The sequence below is a fragment of the Pleurodeles waltl genome, chromosome 7 (genome assembly GCF_031143425.1).
Source record: "Pleurodeles waltl isolate 20211129_DDA chromosome 7, aPleWal1.hap1.20221129, whole genome shotgun sequence".
Taxonomy (NCBI): Eukaryota; Metazoa; Chordata; class Amphibia; order Caudata; family Salamandridae; genus Pleurodeles; species Pleurodeles waltl.
In genome coordinates, this window is record NC_090446.1 from 1,145,081,158 (window position 1) to 1,145,100,528 (window position 19,371).

Consider the following 19,371-nt stretch of genomic DNA (forward strand, 5'->3'; position numbering starts at 1 on the left):
TTGTTCTGCCTCCCAGGGCTCGAGGTGCTTGAGCAACAGGAGGGCAGAAACCTGTCTGTGAGGTGGCAGCAGCTGGGACTGCCTGGAAAACCTCAGAAGGCTGGTATGTCAGTACTGGGGGTCCACTGTGGAGCCCCTAGAGTGCATGGAAGTGTACAACCAATACTAGAATCAGTATTGGGGTACAATTCCAAGATGTTAGACGCCTTACATGGCCATATTCGGAGTTACCAAAGTGAAGCTAGACATAGGTATTGACCTATGTCCAGTGCACTGGTAAAATGGCGTCCCCGCACTCACGAAGTCCTAGAAAATGGTCCTGAACGTCGTGGGTGCACCTCTGCTAGCGCAGGGGTGCCCTCACACACAGGTACTTTGCACCTAGCCTTCAGGGTTGGAAGGCCTGACATATAGGTGACTTATAAATGACTTGGTGCAGTGTAAATGGCAGTGAAAGGGTGCATGCACCATTTCACGCAGGCTGCAATGGCAGTCCTGAAGAAGCCTTTGCATGGGCTCCCTATGGGTGGCAAAATTAATGCTGCAGCCTTTAGGGATCCCCTGGAACCCCAATGCCGTGGGTACCTAAGTACCATATACTAGGGACTTATAAGGGGTGACCAGTATGCCAATTTGGGATGAAATGAACGAGTTACTTACCTTCGGTAACGCCTTTTCTGGTGGATACATTAGCTACCTATGGATTCCTCACTTATTGAATTCTCCCCTTGCGCCAGCTTTCAACGGAAATCTTCTTCCTAGCTTTCGCACGTCGACGAGGACGTCACAATTGCCCAAGCGACGCCACCTGACGTCATACAGGCAATAAGAGGTCCTCGCCGACGTGCCGACGTCAGTACCAACATTTTTTAAGTGCCTCTGAGATGAATAGGCCATTGAAACAAATAATCATATAACAATATTTAATTACACCAAAAGATAAAAACATCAGTCCTAAAATGTCAATATTGTGTATAGTAATCTTACAAACTCTCCTTTCTCTCTCTTTTTTTTATTTTTAAATGTACTTATATACATAAATATATACATTATATTTGAAAGCCATCAACTACCAAGAGGAGCACACCCAAGGATAGCTTGGTAAGACCAGACAGGCAACGGGGAGGCGGGAGGGACCGTGAGGAATCCACAGGTAGCTAATGTATCCACCAGAAAAGGCGTTACCAAAGGTAAGTAACTCGTTCTTCTGATGGATACAACTACCTGTGGATTCCTCACTTATTGAATAGAGTCCCAAATCAGTACCGCACTCGGTGGAGGGTGCCTGAATGGTCAAACCAAGAAATCCTGCAGCACCGACCGTGCAAAATGGCCATCCCTCCTAACTTCTGAATCCAAGCAGTAATGCTTTGCGAAAGTGTGGAGGGATGACCAAGTTGCGGCCTTGCAGATGTCAACCACAGGAACACCCCTAGCCAATGCCGAAGAGGTGGACTTAGCTCTGGTGGAATGAGCTCTTATTCCATCAGGGTTTTTTTTTTTTTGCCAGAGAATAACACAACTTAATGCAAAGAATGACCCACCTGGAGAGTGTTCTCTTGTGGACTGCCCTTCCTCTCCTCTTTCCCACGTACCCGAAGAAGAGTTGATCATCCAATCTAAACTCCTTTGTTCTGTCTATGAAGAAGCTCCGTGCTCTTCTCGGGTCCAAATGATGTAGACTTTCTTCCTCTTTAGAAGGATGAGGTGGAGGATAAAAAGAGGAGAAAGTAATAGTCTGACTCATATGGAAGCAAGAAAGCAGCCTTGGTCCTCAACACCACCTTATCTACATAGAAGGATGTATACGGGGGCTTAACAGAAAAGTCCTGCAGCTCACTAACTCTTCTAGCAGAAGTGATCGCAACAAGGAAAACAGTCTAACACCAATAACCTTATGGGGCAAGAATGCATGGGCTCAAAAGGTGAACACATAAGAAACGTTAAGACTAGGTTCAAATCCCACTGAGGCATAATGGAAGGAGTGGAAGGAAACTTATTAATGAGGCCTTTTAAAAATCTTAATAGCAAAGGAGATTTAAATAAAGAAGGTTGGTCTGGAAGACACAGAAAGGCTGACAGGGCCGCCAAATAGCCCTTGACTGTAGCCACTGCACAACCCCTCTGTGCCAGGGACAATGCAAAAGACAAGACATCTGATAAGTGGGACGTAAGGGATCAATTTGTCTTTCTCCACACCAACACACAAATTTAGCCCACCTGCTAGCGTAGATAGATTTAGTGGAGTGTCGCCTGGCCGATAAAATAACATCCACTACCTCATGTGGGCGAGAAAAGGAACTCAGGTTGCCCCGTTCAATCTCCAGGCATGAAGGTGCAGGCTCTGGAGGTGGGGGTGTAAAACCTGCCCCTGCGATTGTGAGAGGAGGTCTGCCCTGAGAGGGAGACGGAGCGGGGGGCACAGAGAGAGTTGGAGAAGATCTGAATACCATACCCTCCTTGGCCAATCCAGAGCTATTAAGATGACTTGGGCCCGGTCTTGGCGAATTTTCCTCAGAAACCGAGGAGGTATGGGGGGAAACGCGTAAAGCAACTGGTCACACCAGGACATCTGAAACGCGTCCCCCAACGTTCCTTGCACCGGATACTGGAGGCTGCAGAACAACGGGCAGTGCGAGTTCTCCCGAGTGGCAAAAAGATCTACCCGAGGGATTCCCCACATCTGGGCGATCTGTTGGACTAGATCTGGGTGAAGACGCCACTCGTGATCGGTCGAGAAGTGCCTACTGAGACTGTCCGCACGCACGTTCAAGACTCCGGCCAGATGGCTTGCTACCAAGCAAATCTGATGGTCCCTTGCCCAGGACCATAGTCGCAGAGCTTCTCTGCAGAGAAGGTACGACCCTACTACTCCCTGTTTGTTTATATACCACATCGCGGTAGTATTGTCCGTCAAGATCTGAACCGACCGACCGCAAAGGGAAGGGAGAAAGGCCTTGAGAGCCAGACGTATTGCCCGCAACTCCAACAGATTTATGTGAAACATCTGTTCCACTGGAGACCAATGACCTTTGACCTCCAGGTCCCCCAGATGAGCTCCCCACCCTAGAGTGGAAGCATTCGTTGTCACTGGCGGAGGTTGCGGGAACGGCCTTCCTTGAGAAAGATTGCCGTCCGCAACCCACCATCTTAGATCCACTGCAGCGTCCCTGGAGATCTTTACCGATCCTTCGAGATCTCCTTTGTGTTGAGACCACTGCTTTTGGAGGCACCACTGAAGAGCCCTCATGTGCCAGCGAGCGTGAGTGACCAACAGAATGCAAAAAGCAAACAGATCGAGCAGACGTAGGACCTTGAGGACTGGAATGACCGCTCCACTTTGAAACGTTGGAACTAACGCCTGAATGTCCTGAATCCGCTGAGGCGGAGGAAAGGCGCGATTCAATGTTGTATCCAGTACTGCCCCAATGAACAGGAGGCGCTGAGAGGGCTCCAGGTGAGATTTGGGCACGTTCACAGAAAAACCCAGGTCGAACAACAACTGGGTTGTCGACTGCAGGTGACGCAGCACGAGCTCCGGAGACTTGGCTTTGATCAACCAATCGTCCAGGTAAGGAAATACCGCTATCCCCTTCCTTCTGAGCTCTGCTGCAACCACCGCCATCACCTTTGCGAAGACTCGAGGTGCTGAAGTAAGACCAAACGGGAGGACCGCAAACTGGAGATACTTCCTGTGCGACTTGAGTATCGGGATGTGAAATTAAGCATCCTGCAAGTCGACTGACACCATCCAATCTCCTTCGTTCAATGCCAAAAGCACCTGAGCCAAGGTCAGCATCTTGAACTTTTCCTGTTTGAGGAACCAATTCAAGATCCTCAGGTTGAGGATTGGCCTCAACCGACCATCCTTCTTGGGGATCAGGAAGTATCTTGAGTAACAACCCTGACCCCTCTCCTGTTCTGGAACCAACTCCAATGCACCCTTTGAAAGGAGGACTAGAACCTCCTGTTCTAGTAACAGGAGATGCTCTTCTGAACAGTAGGATGGGCGGGGCGGGATGGGGGGAGAAAACTCCCGAAAGGGAAGGGCATAGCCTTTCCCCACAATGCTGGTGACCCAGGAGTCTGATGTTATATCCTCCCACTTGCGGAGAAAGTTAAATAACCTCCCCCCTACAGGAGTGGTATGTGAAGGAATTGGTGGAAGACTAAGGCTGCTTCCCATGCTGCACCCCTCCAGAGGAAGAGGCAGAGTGCTGCTGGGCAGCTCCCCTGGTTCAGACCCTACCCCTCCCCCTGTACGATCTATAGGAGAGAGCAGTGGCGGGTTGTTGTTGAAATCTGCCCCGAAAGGAGGAGGATGAGCCACGACCAAACCCCCTAAATCTTCTGAAGAGTCTCGAAGAAACAGAAGAGGAGGCCTGCAAGCCTAAAGACTTCGCTGTGGCCCTACTCTCCTTAAATCTCTCAAGGGCAGAGTCCGCCTTGGATCCAAAATGTTTATCCCCATCGAAGGGAAGATCCAGCAGGGCTGACTGGACATCCGATGAGAAACCAGAGGAACGAAGCCAGGCCTGCCTCCTCGTAGCAACAGCAGTGCCCATAGCCCTGGCCACAGAGTCAGTAGTATCCAGCCCAGACTGGATCACTTGGGTTGCCGCAGCTTGAGCATCGGTGACCAGACTCAACACCTCCTGAGGCACCTCAGTATGGGACGACTTTATCTCATCCATTAGGGCGTAGATGTATCTCCCCAAAATGCATGTGGCATTAGTAGATTTTAAAGCCATGCTGCATGATGAGAAAGCCTTCTTGGAAGATTGATCCATTTTCTTTGAGTCTCTGTCTGAAGGCACTCCCGGAAAAGAACCTGGGGCAGTCCGAGATGAACATGAAGCCTGAACCACCAGGCTCTCTGGGGTCGGGTGCCTGGACAAAAAGCCTGGGTCCGCAAGAGCCACCTGATACCTGCAAGCCACCGATCTATTAACTGCCGAAGATGACACCGGCTTCTTCCAGATCTCTAAAATTGGATCTAACAGAGCCTCATTAAAGGGCAGAAGTGGCTCTGCAACCGTCGAAGCAGGATGTAAAACCTCTGTTAAAATATTGGGCTTAGGTTCAGACACCGGCAAGGGAAGGTTAAAAAAATCAGCTGCTTTCTTTATTACAGAGTGGAATGAAGCAGCCTCCTCTGTATATTCTCCAGGAGATGTTAAGTCCCATTCTGGAGAGGTATCCAAACCACATGCCGTATCTAAACCCTGGGGATCCCCCAGAGGTTCCTCAATCTCTCCTTCCTCCAATGCCTGCTTCTGATACTCTTGCTCCTCAAGAAGGCGAAGAGCAAGCCTTCTTGATTCCAACCTGGCTTCAATTCTTGCCGTCGACAGGGCGTCAGCCGACATCGAAGCCTGACGCCGATCCTCGGATCCATCTGACGTCGGATCCATCAGCGTCGTGGACTTCTTCGTCGCAGTATGAGGCAAAGGATGGACAGGAGAACGCTCCGGTGCCGGACCAGCAAATCTACTCGGCGTCACCGGCTGTGAAGTTGACGCCATAGGAACCGGCGCCGAGTCAACACCTCCCATCGGAAGGAAGGGCATGAAAGGTGCCGGTCGTAAAGGAGCCGGAGCACCCATATTGAAGGCCAATGGACCCGAAGGGCCAGCCGGTCCACCACCTGGAGCCATCTGTTGAAAGATTGCAAACATCGCATTTAAAAATGCGGAACTGTCAGCTCCTGGGTCCGGTAAAGCCGGATACTGTGGAGCCTGAGCTTGAGGTGACATCGGCGCCGGCCCCGGCGTCTGAGAAGCCAGTGAGAACTCCTGATGCTGAGGAACCTCAAACACAGATGGTGGATTCAAAGGCGACATCAGCGAAGCTGGTGAAGCCGGTGATGCAAGAGGTGTCTGCGGCTGCGGAGAGATGGTGGGGCTAACTTCCCATGTTTTTCGGCGTCGAGCTGAAGGCGACCTCAAACGTGATCTCTCCCTACTCGACCGAGATTCACGACGACGCCGGGAGTCACGATGACGCCGATGGGACTTCGGAGAAGATGAATTGCGTCGATGCTGCTTCTCCTTCTTCTTGGATTTCGCCAAAAAGAGTTTTGCCTCTCGCTCTTTTAACGCCTTCGGGTTCATCCGTTGACAAGAGTCACATTTGTCAACGTCGTGGTCGGAGCTGAGACACCACAAACAGTCTGTATGTGGGTCCGTCACCGACATTTTGGCTCCGCACTCATTGCAGGGCTTAAAACCCGACTTTCTTTGAGACATGCTTTCTTTCTCGAAGAAAGAAACAGTAACTGTAACTACGCAGAGTAGAAACAGTAGCTCCCTCGAAGAATAACCGTCATTAGAAGGCACCGAAAAAAGGGAACCGACGTCGGCGAGGACCTCTTATTGCCTGTATGACGTCAGACGGCGTCGCATGGGCAATTGTGACGTCCTCGTCGACTTCCAAAAGCTAGGAAGAAGATTTCCGTTGAAAGCTGGCGCAAGGGGAGAATTCAATAAGTGAGGAATCCACACGTAGTTGTATCCATCAGAAACTAGGTTACCAGTATGCAGTGACAAAATTGAGAGGAAAGAGAGCATAAGCACTGGGGTCCTGGTTAGCAGGATCCCAGTGATGCAGTCAAACACACTGACATCAGGCAGAAATTGGGGGTAACATGCCAAAAAGAGGGTACTTTCCTGCAGACAGCCTCCTGGGTTCTGCGTAGCCTTCTTCATCCAGCTCTTTGGGCTTTCCTCAGAGATTGTTGCCGTTTGTCATGGGACTTTGGCCTATGTTACAAGTCCCCCCATTCTCAACTTCGTGGTTAAATCTACAGTGCTCCCCTCAAGTGGTGTTATCAGTTTGTGTGGTAGCAATTGCAGAGAATCTACGATGCAATCATCACAAAGACGCTGTTGTAGCTTATCCACCACTGTCTCTAGAGGATCATTATATGATATATTGTTTTTTATGTCTGTTGATTTTTATGTCTTTGATGTTCAATACCATCTCCTCAATTAATGATGTCTGGATTTCCATTTTAAAATATTGATTTATCAGAGTCTCAGATATGCTTAATAACGTGTTAGTTATAGTGTTCATAGTAATGAGAACTGGATAGGTAGGTGGAACATCTTTCTCAGCATCTAGATCTATCTGGACAGAAGAGTCAGATTTGGGCTTTGTGTGTATCATAGCCAGATTCAGTAATGTAGATGAGCTTAGAAGCTTTTGCTTGATGAAAATCTAAGGCCTCATTTGTTGCTGTGGGGAGTGTATTAATAAGTTCAATTCGCTAAATATATCAGGGTCATTCATTGAGTTACCTATACTTGACTGATTGCTTCTGGTGGTGCAAAATTTCAAGACTGGCTCCAACTTTTCTGGTCTATCATAAATGGACTCAGAGTCTGCATCTACATCTGGTAGGTCTAAGTGATCGTCGGCCATTGGTAGCAACCTCTATTAATTTCCTTGACTCTGGTGCCTCCTCCGATAAAGCGTCAGCTACTACTAGTGTGTCTGATGCCAGTGAACATACTCCTGTGATGCAAGATGTAATAGTTTGTTGCTTGTTTTTAACTGGCCCCTGCTTCGTTACTGTTGTGGCTTTAAGCGGTTCAGGCAGTTTTTACTAAGCACCAGATTAGTTAATGCTTGTGCCGCTTAAAAGATCCACTCGCGACCATGCAAGACTGAAGTAATGACCACTATACACAGTAGCCTCTTGCCTCCTTTCTCCCATCCACTCCGCAGTTGCCGCCTTCACCCATGGCTTGGGGTTGTGATCGTTATAGGAAAGCATGAGCACACCTCTAAGGAGTCATGAAATGAGAATTCTCATTAGTACTAGTTGTTCAGGCGGAGAGAATTAGCATTTCTGGAGATTTCTATCTTAGCTATACTTGATGAAGTGCTTTTTTATATGGGCCTGATTTCTCCTTTGCTTAACTGGCACCCTTGGTAGTCCTTGAAAGTAGCTTTTCGTTCTATGCGCCAGATGTATCAAGCGTTTTTGCATTCGCAAATGGTGCGAATGGCTGTTTGCGAATGCAAAAATGGCTTTCAGTATGTATGAAAGGCATTCGCTATGCAATTTTAAGGAATCATTAAAATAGCGATTCCTTAAAATTGCAAGCCTGTTTAGAGAATCGCAAATTGCCATTCTCTAAATAAGAAATCGGAAATAAGGAATCCTTATTTGCGATTTGTTAAGCACATGTATCAAGCTTTTCCTTGATGCAAATTAGGCATTAAGAAATTCCAATTACCACCAAGTAAAATTTGGTGGTAACCATGTGCAAATTTGAAAAATGCATTAAAAATGCATTTTTAAAATTGACATGTTATGCACACATGCCCCTTTGGCATGTGTGTGCCTTACATGTCCTGAAATATTTTTTGGGGTGCAGCAGAGGGGGCCTCAGACCTACAGCACCCTGGTGTTTTGCATTTCCTAAATTGCGAATTCCAGTTAGAAATACAGGCCCATAGGTGCGACTGGGCTCAGAATCGCTATTTGCGATTCGGTAATAGCATTTGCGATTTTTAAGAAATCGCTATTACCAAATCGCAAATATGATACATACCATTTTGCGAATCAGAAATAGCGATTTATTAAAAATCGCTATTAGAGAATCGCAAAGTGGATTCTTCATACATCTGGCCCCAAGTTCCTTAAGGTATAAATTACTGCCAGGTCCACTTGCCACTGCATAATAGCTAAATGAGCACTTAGCACACATTAATCATGGAGCCCATTGATGGTAGGCCCCACAGACAGGGAGCAAACAGGATTTTAAGGGCACAGAACTTGGCTGGGGAGAGATGGTGCACAAGCCACACTAATCACTGAACTAGCCACTTCCATGCTGCCCGGGCCTCTATCCATTCACCACAGTACCTACTGCGCTGCTGCAGGTCACTCCTGCTCTGTCTCAGCCACTCTCTCCCTCCCCTGCCTGCTGCATCTGCTCTGTACACCCGTCTCAAGGGTTCTGAATCACCTCCGGCTCTAAAAAAAGAAAAAACTACAATTACACGAGCCATATGATAAGGCATTCCAGGGTTACTGGACTGGGCTGGGAGAAAAAGTTGAAGCTAGTTCAAGAGAGATGAAATTTCTCACTAATGGCCGCTAGAGACATTGGCCCTCATTACAACATTGGCGGTAAAAGCCACTTACCGCCGTGCAGAAGACCGCCAACACACTGCCGCGGCCATGGAATTCCGCCACAGCTATTACGACCCACATCTCGAAATCTGACAAAATCCAGACACCTACACAAGTCCGCCACACCAAAGGTCAGTGATAAACTGGCGAAAACAAAACCTCCACCATCACGCCAACAGAAATACGCCCACATTATCACGACACACGAATCCACGCGGCGGTCTTTCAACCGCGGTATTCCATTGGCGGTACACACCGCAGCGCTCAAAATACACACACTTCTACAAAACACCACCACATTGGACAATTTGAAATACACACACCTGATACACATACACACACCTGATACACATACACACACCACTCCCAAACACCCAATACAATATAAAACACACACCCACATCACCCACAAACCCCTACGACCAATATTACAGAGAGAAGGCCAGAGAGAGACACCAGCATTCACAAACTAGCATTCACAGGCACTCAACACCATCACCTACATAACATCCACACACCTCACACAACACACCACTAAATATCACCCCACACAGCACAACACACACCAACCCACACATCACCCACACCACCCCATGGCACGGCAAAGACACTCCAGGTTCTCGGAGGAGGAGCTCAGGGTCATGGTGGAGGAAATCGTCCGGGTAGAGCCGCAGCTATATGGAGCACAGGTGCAGCACACCTCCATAGCTAGGAAGATGGAGCTATGGGGAAGAATAGTCGACAGGGTCAACGCAGTGGGACAGCACCCAAGAAATCGGGATGACATCAGGAAGAGGTGGAACGACCTACGTGGGAAGGTGCGTTCCGTGGTCTCAAGACACCACCTGGCGGTACAGCGGACTGGCGGCAGACCCCCACCTCCTCACCCACAACTAACAACATGGGAGGAGCAGGTCTTGGCTATTCTGCATACGGAGGGCCTCGCAGGAGTCGGTGGAGGAATGGACTCTGGTAAGTCAAACCTTTAACTACCATATCCCCCACCCTACCTGCATGCTATCACAGACCCACACCCTCACCCCCTCCCCTATCACTACAACTCCTCACAAATGTACTAATAACACAAACCACACATCCCAACACCAAGCCCTGCATGACACAACAAAGCATGGACACCCATCACTAAAGCATGCCCACTGCACATACCCATAACACCCCCCTCAACCATCATCACACAAGCCCCCACACAGGAATGCTAGCACTGGGGTACAAGGGTCACCCACCCATTGCACACCATGACACACACAGATGCAATAATGATGCCTTTACACCCCTGCAGGACCACTACCCAACGTCACCAGACAGGAGAGTCCAGACATCTCCACCCCACCCACAGAAGAGGCCCACAGTGATGACAGCAGCTCTGTCCAACTGGAATCTGATGACCAGCCCGGACCATCTTGGGCCTCGGGACAGTCGGTTCCCCTCATACAGGCACAGCCCACCACAGACTTTCCACCCTCTGGTAACACCAGCACAGCACCCACCCAGCGGGCCCATACCTCCATCCCCAGGACACGTCAATCAGCTGTGTGTCCACCACTACAGGAAACCCAGGATAACCCACCACCCCAACAACAACAGGGACCTGGGGGCAGTGGCACACGGTCCAGGGGATGGAGGCACATGAACACAGGGGAACTGGGAGGGCTGCTGTGCAACTGGAGGCAGACAGGCCAAGGGAACCCACTCTCCACGAGGCCCTCTCCTCCATCATGGGAGCATACCACCACTCCCAGGAGACGATGGCAACGGACCTGGCCAGGTTTCAGGAGACCCAGCGCATGCAGGAGGAACAGTATTTGGGCTTCAGGGAGGAACTCAGAACCATCAGCTCCACCCTGGGCACCATCGTAGGGGTGCTGAAGGAAATACTTAACACCAGGAGGGACACTGTGGCACTCCAAGGGGCCCCTGACACTAGCATGGACGATGAACTGCCCACCACCTCCGCTGGCGCTAGTGGACAGGAGGCAACGCCACAGGACCACCACACCAGCACCCCACCCCCTGCAGACAGAGAACCACCCCGCAAGCAGTCCCTGAGATCCAGGAACAAGACAGAGCATGATGCCAAGACCCCCGCCAAGAAATGAGACCTCCCTGATTGTCATCCTACTGTCCCACTTTGTCACCCTGTCCATACTGAAACTGCCCCAGCTCCACTTCCTATGCCCATATGGGCAATGCACCTGTGAGACTAATAGACTGGACTCTGCCATAGACATTCCTCCACCATCACCCCTCACCATTTTACAACCCCCCTCCAATATTGAGCACTTCAATAAACACACTTGAAGAAAAAAACAATCTGGAGTCAGTCTGTGATTTCGAAAATGTGTATTAGCAATGACAGTGACAAAATGCGTTTTCAAATGTAATGTCAACATACCTATGTCACACATCTCAAGTCCATGAGGAATCTAAGCAGATGGCACACGTTGGAAACCACACCTGTGAAACCGTAAGGGAAATGTACAACTCAGTGACCATATATTGGTTGAAATCGACAGACAGGAGAGAGGTAGAAGTGTTAAAGTACTTGTAGTAGGCAGGAATGTTTTCTCACCTGTGTGTCACTGGAAATATTGCTGGATGACTGAGTCCCTGTTGTCAATGTCTTCTTCCTCTGCTGCCTCCTCATCACTGTCCACAGGCTCCACAGGCTCCACAGCTGCCACAACACCGTCATCTGGACCATCCTCCTGCAGAAAAGGCACATGTAGTCGCAAAGCCAAGTTGTGAAGCATACAGCAGGCTACGATGATCTGGCACACCTTCTTTGGTGAGTAGAATAGGGAACCACCTGTTATATGGAGGCACATGAACCTGGCCTTCAGGAGGCCTAAGGTGCATTCGATCACCCTCCTAGTCCGCCCATGGGCCTCATTGAAGCGTTCCTCTGCCCTGGTCCTGGGGTTCCTCACTGGGGTCAGTAGCCATGACAGGTTAGGGTAATCAGAGTCCCCTAATAGCCACACCCGGTGCCTCTGGAGTTGACCCATCACATACGGGATGCTGCTATTCCGCAGGATGTAGGCGTCATGCACAGAGCCAGGGAACATAGCATTTACCTGGGAGATGTACTGGTCTGCCAAACATACCATCTGTACCTTCATGGAATGATAACTCTTCCGGTTCCTGTACACCTGTTCAGTCCTGTGGGGGGGGGACCAGAGCTACATGGGTCCCATCAATGGCACCTATGATGTTGGGGATATGTCCAAGGGCATAGAAGTCACCTTTCACTGTAGGCAAATCCTCCACCTGAGAGAAAACGATGTAGCTCCGCATGTGTTTCAGAAGGGCAGACAACACTCTGGACAACACGTTGGAAAATATAGGCTGGGACATCCCTGATGCCATGGCCACTGTTGTTTGAAATGACCCACTTGCCAGGAAATGGAGCACTGATAGCACCTGCACTTGAGGGGGGATTCCTATGGGATGGCGGATTGCTGACATCAGGTCAGGCTCCAACTGGGCACACAGTTCCTGGATTGTGGCACGGACAAACTTGTAGGTGATGATCAAACTTCTTTCCACCATTGTCGACAGGTCCACCAGCGGTCAGTACACCAGAGGATTCCACCATCTCCTCACATGTCCCAGCGGACGGTGCCTAGGAAGGACAACAGCGACCACAGAGTCAAACTACTCAGAGGTATGTACCCACAGTCTACACAGAACACCATTCATACACAAAATGTGGCCTGTATTTGTGTTGTGAGACAAGGCCTAGGTATGTGTGACGCAGTTGGTAATTAGGCCATGTGGGCCCCTGAAATGGCAGCTGCCTGACCTATAAACTGGGACAATGGGATGTGAGGTAACTGCACTGGCGTTGTACACCGTCGCGGTAGGCGGTCGAAGACCGAGGCGCAATGCTGCATTGGTTAACATTGGACCCTATGGGTCCCAGGAGCCAATGACGATGTATGCCGGCGGTGATGGTACGCACCGCCGCGGATGTGACCGCCATTTTCTATCTGTTCAGTCACTCGATACCTGATCTTCGACAGGAGAGGACCTACACTGCAAGTGCTGCTGTGACCTCGGTCTGGAAGAGACAATGGCTCGTGCGTCTGGGGAAAGGGCCCCTGCCTTCACTGCAGAGGAGTTGGAGAAGCTCGTCGACGGGGTCCTCCCCCAGTACACGCTACTCTACGGTCCTCCAGACCAAACAGGTAAGTACACAGGGAGCACGTTGTATGGGCTATGCCTGTGTGGAGAGGGTTGGTTGTAAGAAGGAAGGGGGCACAGTTCGGCGTACATGAAGGACTGTGAATGCATGTGCCACATGGCAAGAGTAGGGATGTGGGCCACTCACTTAGACGGTGCAGTTGGTAATGACTTCTCTTCTTCCCCTGTACATGTCATGTAGGTCAGTGCCCACCAGAAGGATATTTGGCGTGCCATCGCCAAGGACGTCCGGACCCTGGGGGTCCACCCCAGATGGAGCACCCACTGCCTGAAAAGATGGGAGGACATTCGCCGCTGGAGCAAGAAGACGGCAGAGGCTCAGCTGGGGATGGCCTCCCAACGTGGGAGGGGTGCCCGTCGAACCATGACCCCCTGATGTTCCGGATCCTGGCGGTGGCCTACCCTGAGTTGGATGGGCGCTTGAGGGCATCACAGCAGACACAAGGGGGTGAGTACAACATCATTCAGCGGACTTAGCGCGCAGTGAAGGTGTCTGGGTGGGGGAGGAGGGCTGTGGGTTTCCCTAGGCCAGGGCGAGTTCCGTAGGCTAGGCCCCTCCGTAATGCAGGCCATGTGGCACCCCACCCCAACTCTGTAGAGTGCCAAGTACAGGTATTTATGCCCCTGTGTCATCTATGTGTGCAGATGTCATCCATAGCCATGTAGGCCATATCCCAGGAATTGCATCTGTAGAGCCCAACAGCGCGACGTAGTGCAGGGGGCAGCTGTGTCTGTATTGTCCGCCAACGGTAGCGGTAAGCCATGAACTCAACCTGTCTTTCTTCTGTTGTCCCCCCACTTTTTGTGGTATCCCTGTTCTTGTGTGCATCAGCATCATCAGGCAGAGGTACAGTGACACCGGAGCCCGAGGGAGCTGCATCCCACATGGCCATGGAGGGCCACACCACGGACTCAGAATACACCAGTGGGACGGAGGGCGAGGGGAGCACCACAGCGGTCTCAGGAACTGCAACCAGCGACACGGACTCGTCCTCCGATGGGAACTCCCTTGTGGTGGCGGCAAAATCTGTGCCCCCCCACTTCTACAGGTACAGCCGCCACCCCCCCTACCAGCACCGCCCTCCCAGCAGCCCCTCAGCCTTCGCCCCGTGCCCGCTCACCCAGGAGGGCGGGCATCACCTTCGCCCCAGGCACCTCAGCCCCTGCCCCTGTCACCTCTGCTGCCCTCAGTGAGGAGGCCATTGACCTCCTCTGGTCCCTCACTGTTGGGCAGTCTACCATTTTGAATGCCATCCAGGGTGTAGAAAGGGAATTGCAACACACAAATGCATTCCTGGATGGCATTCATTCTGGTCAGGCTGCCCTTCATCGAACCCTGCAAACTCTGGCCTCAGCACTGATGGCAGCCGTTGTCCCTGTATCTAGCCTCCCCCCTCCAACTTCCTCCACCCAGACCCAATCCCCTGTACCCCAGCCTATCCCAAGCACACCATCAGACCAGCCTGCACACACCTCACCACACAGGGGAAGCTCAGGCAAACATAAGCACCACACATCCCACAGGCACTCACGCAAGCATCACACACATACAGACACACCAACAGCCACTGCCTCCACTGTGTCCCCCTCCTCCTCGTCTCCCTCCTCCCTCCCAGTCCCGTCTACACTCACACCTGCATGCACTACCACTACAGCCACTACATCCCGCACCAGCACACCCACCACCACACCCTGCTCATGTGCAGTCACCAACCCCATTACCATTTCCACGTCCCCTGTGTCCTCTCCCAGTGTGTCTGTGACGCCCCCTCCGAAGATACACAAACGCAGGCACACACCCACCCAACAGCCATCCACCTCACGACAGCCTCCAGCCCATGCACCTGCACCCAAATCCGCAAAAGTTACACCTCCTACAACCATCACCTCTTCCTCCACTCCCAAACCCCCTCCAGCTACCCGTCCCAGTGTCTCCCAAAAACTTTTCCTGTCCACCCTTAACCTATTTCCCACCACCCCCCTTCCAACTCATAGGTCCCGTACTAGCACGTCAGCCAAAAAATCTCCGGGACCAGTGGTGCCTGTTGTTACAGGTATGTGGAGTGCACCGGCTACCAGGCCAGCCAGTCCCCCCCTGTGAAGCACCAGAAGTTGGACAGTGCCCGGCGGGAGAGGGGAAAGACTCCAGCCATCAAAGCTGCTCACAAGGGTCCCGGGGGGAGTGTCGACTCAGCTGTGACTCCTCCCAAGGTGGGGAAGGGGCCGAAGAAATCTCCAAAGTCTGGGAGGAGCAGCACGGTGGAGAAGACCACCATCATCCCCACTGCCCAGGAGGCCACCACCAGCCCCATCGTCACTGCCCAGGAGGCCAGCCCCATCGTCACTGGCCAGGAGGCCACCGCCAGAGTCACTGCCCAGGAGGCCAGCCCCATCATCACAGGCCAGGAGGCCACCGCCAGCCACAGCCCAGCTCGCCAGGAGGGCCCCGCAAGCCACAGCCCAGCTGACCCATGAAGGACCGCTAGCCACAGCCCTGCTGGGCAATGAAGGACCACCTTGGCAAGGACCGCTGAACAGGCCAGGGACCGCTGAACAGGGCAAAGACTGCCATGGAATGCACCACTAAACAGGTCTGACACTGGCAACTCAAGCACTGCTGAACAGGCCAGGGACCGCTGAACAGGGCAAAGACCACCATGGAATGCACCGCTGAACAGGTCTGACACTGGCAACTCAAGCACCACTGAACAGGCCAGGGACCACTGAACAGGGCAAAGACCGCCATGGAATGCACTGCTAGCCCATTTGCGGCAGGGGCAGTGACGCAACTGGGACGGTCACGGGGTGTGTGCTGCACTCTGGGCACCAGTCCCCCTCCAGAACCAGTGGAGATCTGCATCCACTCCGTCTGTCCTGCACAGGATGAAGCACTCTGGGCACAAAGCCCCCTCCAGAACCAGTGGAGAAATACATCCACTACCTCAGTCCTTAGCAGGATGAAGCACTCTGGGCACAAAGCCCCCTCCAGAACCAGTGGAGACATGCATCCACTCCATCTGTCCTGCACAGGATGAAGCACTCTGGGCACTAAGCTCCCTCCAGAACCAGTGGAGACCTGCATCCACTACCTCTGTCATGCACAGGATGAAGCACTCTGGGCACCAGTCCCCCTCCAGAACCAGTGGAGAAATACATCCACTACCTCAGTCCTTGGCAGGATGAAGCACTCTGGGCACAAAGCCCCCTCCAGAACCAGTGGAGACTGTTATCCACTTGAGAGACTGTGGCTTTGCACTCCCCAGGATGGTACAGTGGGCAAATGACCCACTGTAGAGACTTGAGAGACTGTGGCTTTGCACTCCCCAGGATGGTGCAGTGGGAAAATCACCCACTGCAGAGACTTGAGAGACTGTGGCTTTGCACTCCCCAGGATACATCAATGGGCATGGAGGCCCCTCGTGGATCTGGCGTGGTGCACTCATCTGGCTGAGGTTCTCCCCCCCCCCCCCTTTCCCCCTGAGGTGCCTGTTGTATTTCTATCTGATGCCCCTGCAGTGTTCTCTCCGTTTTGATCGGGTATCTTGTGTGGGCCTCGCCCATGCATTTTGGGCCCAGTGGTCCACGGACTATGAATGGTGCAAAACCTGGACTACTAATTGTGGTGTATATTTTGTTTATAGTGTATATATATATATGTCTATTTTTGCTTACTGAATTTTGATATATTACAATAGTTACACTAATTTCCTTTTGTCTTTGCATTCTTCCGGGGGGGTTGAGGGGTGTTACTGTAATGAATAGATATGCATTGGTGTGTGTGTTGTAGTGGGTGAGGGTCGGGGTGGGGTTTGGGATGTTGGTTGTGTGTGTCCCTGTGTTTTTGCCTCCCCCCTCTCCTGTGTTGTAGGTGCAGTACTCACTGTGGTCTTCGCCGCCGGTGTTGATGATCCTCGTATAGGAGCAGGAAGACTTGCGCAGGGAGAATATGGAGTTCCGGCTCCATGGTGCCCTCCTTCCTCGTGGAGTGTGTAGAGGTGAGCGTTTTCCGTTTGAAATGGCTGTTTCCGCCGTGTTTTTATCCGCGGTGAATCCGCCCCGGAAAAGGTGGCGGATTGGTAGGTTGTGATACTGTGGGCGGTACATTGTCCTCCGCCTGTCTGTTGGCGGTGACCGCCGCGCTGTTTGTCTGTACTGCAGTGGCGGTCGGAGTGTTAAAGTGGCTGTCTTTGTTGGCGGTTTCCGCCACGGTCATTGTAGGAGGCTGGCCTGGTTTGTAGTGAGTACCAAGGGGTACTTACACTCTGCACCAGGTCCAGGTATCCCTTATTAGTGTAGAAGAGGTGTCTAGCAGCTTAGGCTGATAGAAAAGGTAGCTTAGCAGAGCAGCTTAGGCTGAACTAGGAGACATGCAAAGCTCCCACTATACCACTGGTGTCATATGCACAATATCATAAGAAAACACAATACACAGATATACTAAAAATAAAGGTACTTTATTTTTATGACAATATGCCAAAAGTATCTCAGTGAGTACCCTCAGTATGAGGATAGCAAATATACACAAGATATATGTACACAATACCAAAAATATGCAGTAATAGCAATAGAAAGCAATGCAAGCAATGTACAGTCACAATAGATTGCAACGAGAGCACATAGGTATAGGGGCAACACAAACCATATACTCCAAAAGTGGAATGCGAACCACGAATGGACCCCAAACCTATGTGAGCTTGTAGAGGGTCGCTGGGACTGTAAGAAAACAGTGAGGGTTAGAAAAAAGAGCCCACCCCAAGACCCTGAAAAGTAGGTGTAAAGTGCACCTAAGTTCCCCAGAGAGCACAGAAGTCGTGATAGGGGAATTCTGCAAGGAAGACCAACACCAGCAATGCAACAACGGTGGATTTCCAGACGAGAGTACCTGTGGAACAAGGGGACCAAGTCCAAGAGTCACACTCAAGTCGTGAGTGGGCAGATGCCCAAGAAATGCCAGCTGAGGGTGCAAAGAAGCTGCCACCAGATGGTAGAAGCTGTGGATTCTGCAAGAACGAAGAGGACTAGGAACTTCCCCTTTGGAGGATGGATGTCCCACGTCGTGCAGAAGCTTGCAGAGGTGTTCCCACGCAGAAAGACCGCAAACAAGCCTTGCTAGCTGCAAGGGTCGCGGTTAGGGTTTTCGGATGCTGCTGTGGCCCACGAGGGACCAGGATGTCGCCCATTGCGTGAGGAGACAGAGGGGGCACCCAGCAAGACAAGGAGCCCTCTCAGAAGCAGGCAGCACCCGCAGAAGTGCCGGAACAGGCACTACGAAGAAGAGTGAACCGGAGCTCATCCAAAGTCACAAAAGAAGGTCCCACGACGCCGGAGGACAACTCAGGAGGTCGTGCACTGCAGGTTAGAGTGTTGGGGACCCAGGCTTGGCTGTGCACAAAGGAAATCCTGGAAGAGTGCACAGGAGCCTGAGCAGCTGCAAATCATGCGGTGCCCAGCAATGCAGTCTAGCGTGGTGAGGCAAGGACTTACCTCCACCAAACTTGGACTGAAGAGTCACTGGACTGTGGGAGTCACTTGGACAGAGTTGCTGAGTTCCAGGGACCACGCTCGTCGTGCTGAGAGGGGACCCAGAGGACCGGTGATGCAGTCTTTTGGTGTCTGCGGTTGCAGGGGGAAGATTCCGTCGACCCACGGGAGATTTCTTCGGAGCTTCTAGTGCAGAGAGGAGGCAGACTACCCCCACAGCATGCACCACCAGGAAAGCAGTTGAGAAGGCGGCTGGATCAGCGATACAAGGTTGCAGTAGTCGTCTTTGCTACTTTGTTGCGGTTTTGCAGGCATCCGGAGCAGTCAGCGGTCGATTCCTTGGCAGAAGGTGAAGAGAGAGATGCAGAGGAACTCTGATGAGCTCTTGCATTCGTTATCTAACAAATTCCCCAAAGCAGAGACCCTAAATAGCCAGAAAAGGAGGTTTGGCTACTTAGGAAGGAGGATAGGCTAGCAACACAGGTAAGAGCCTATCAGAAGGAGTCTCTGACGTCACCTGC

The 19,371-nt window shown here is 51.5% G+C and overlaps 1 protein-coding gene across 1 annotated transcript in view; it reads right to left on the reverse strand.

Moving 5' to 3' along the window:
* QRICH2 (glutamine rich 2) overlaps positions 1-19,371 on the reverse strand; it is a 479,286-nt gene that overhangs the window by 400,660 nt on the left and 59,255 nt on the right. Inside the window, exon 2 of the mRNA XM_069201754.1 lies at positions 4,611-6,257. Within this exon, the coding sequence (XP_069057855.1) occupies positions 4,611-6,257 (1,647 nt within the window). The remainder of the gene's footprint in view (positions 1-4,610; positions 6,258-19,371) is intronic.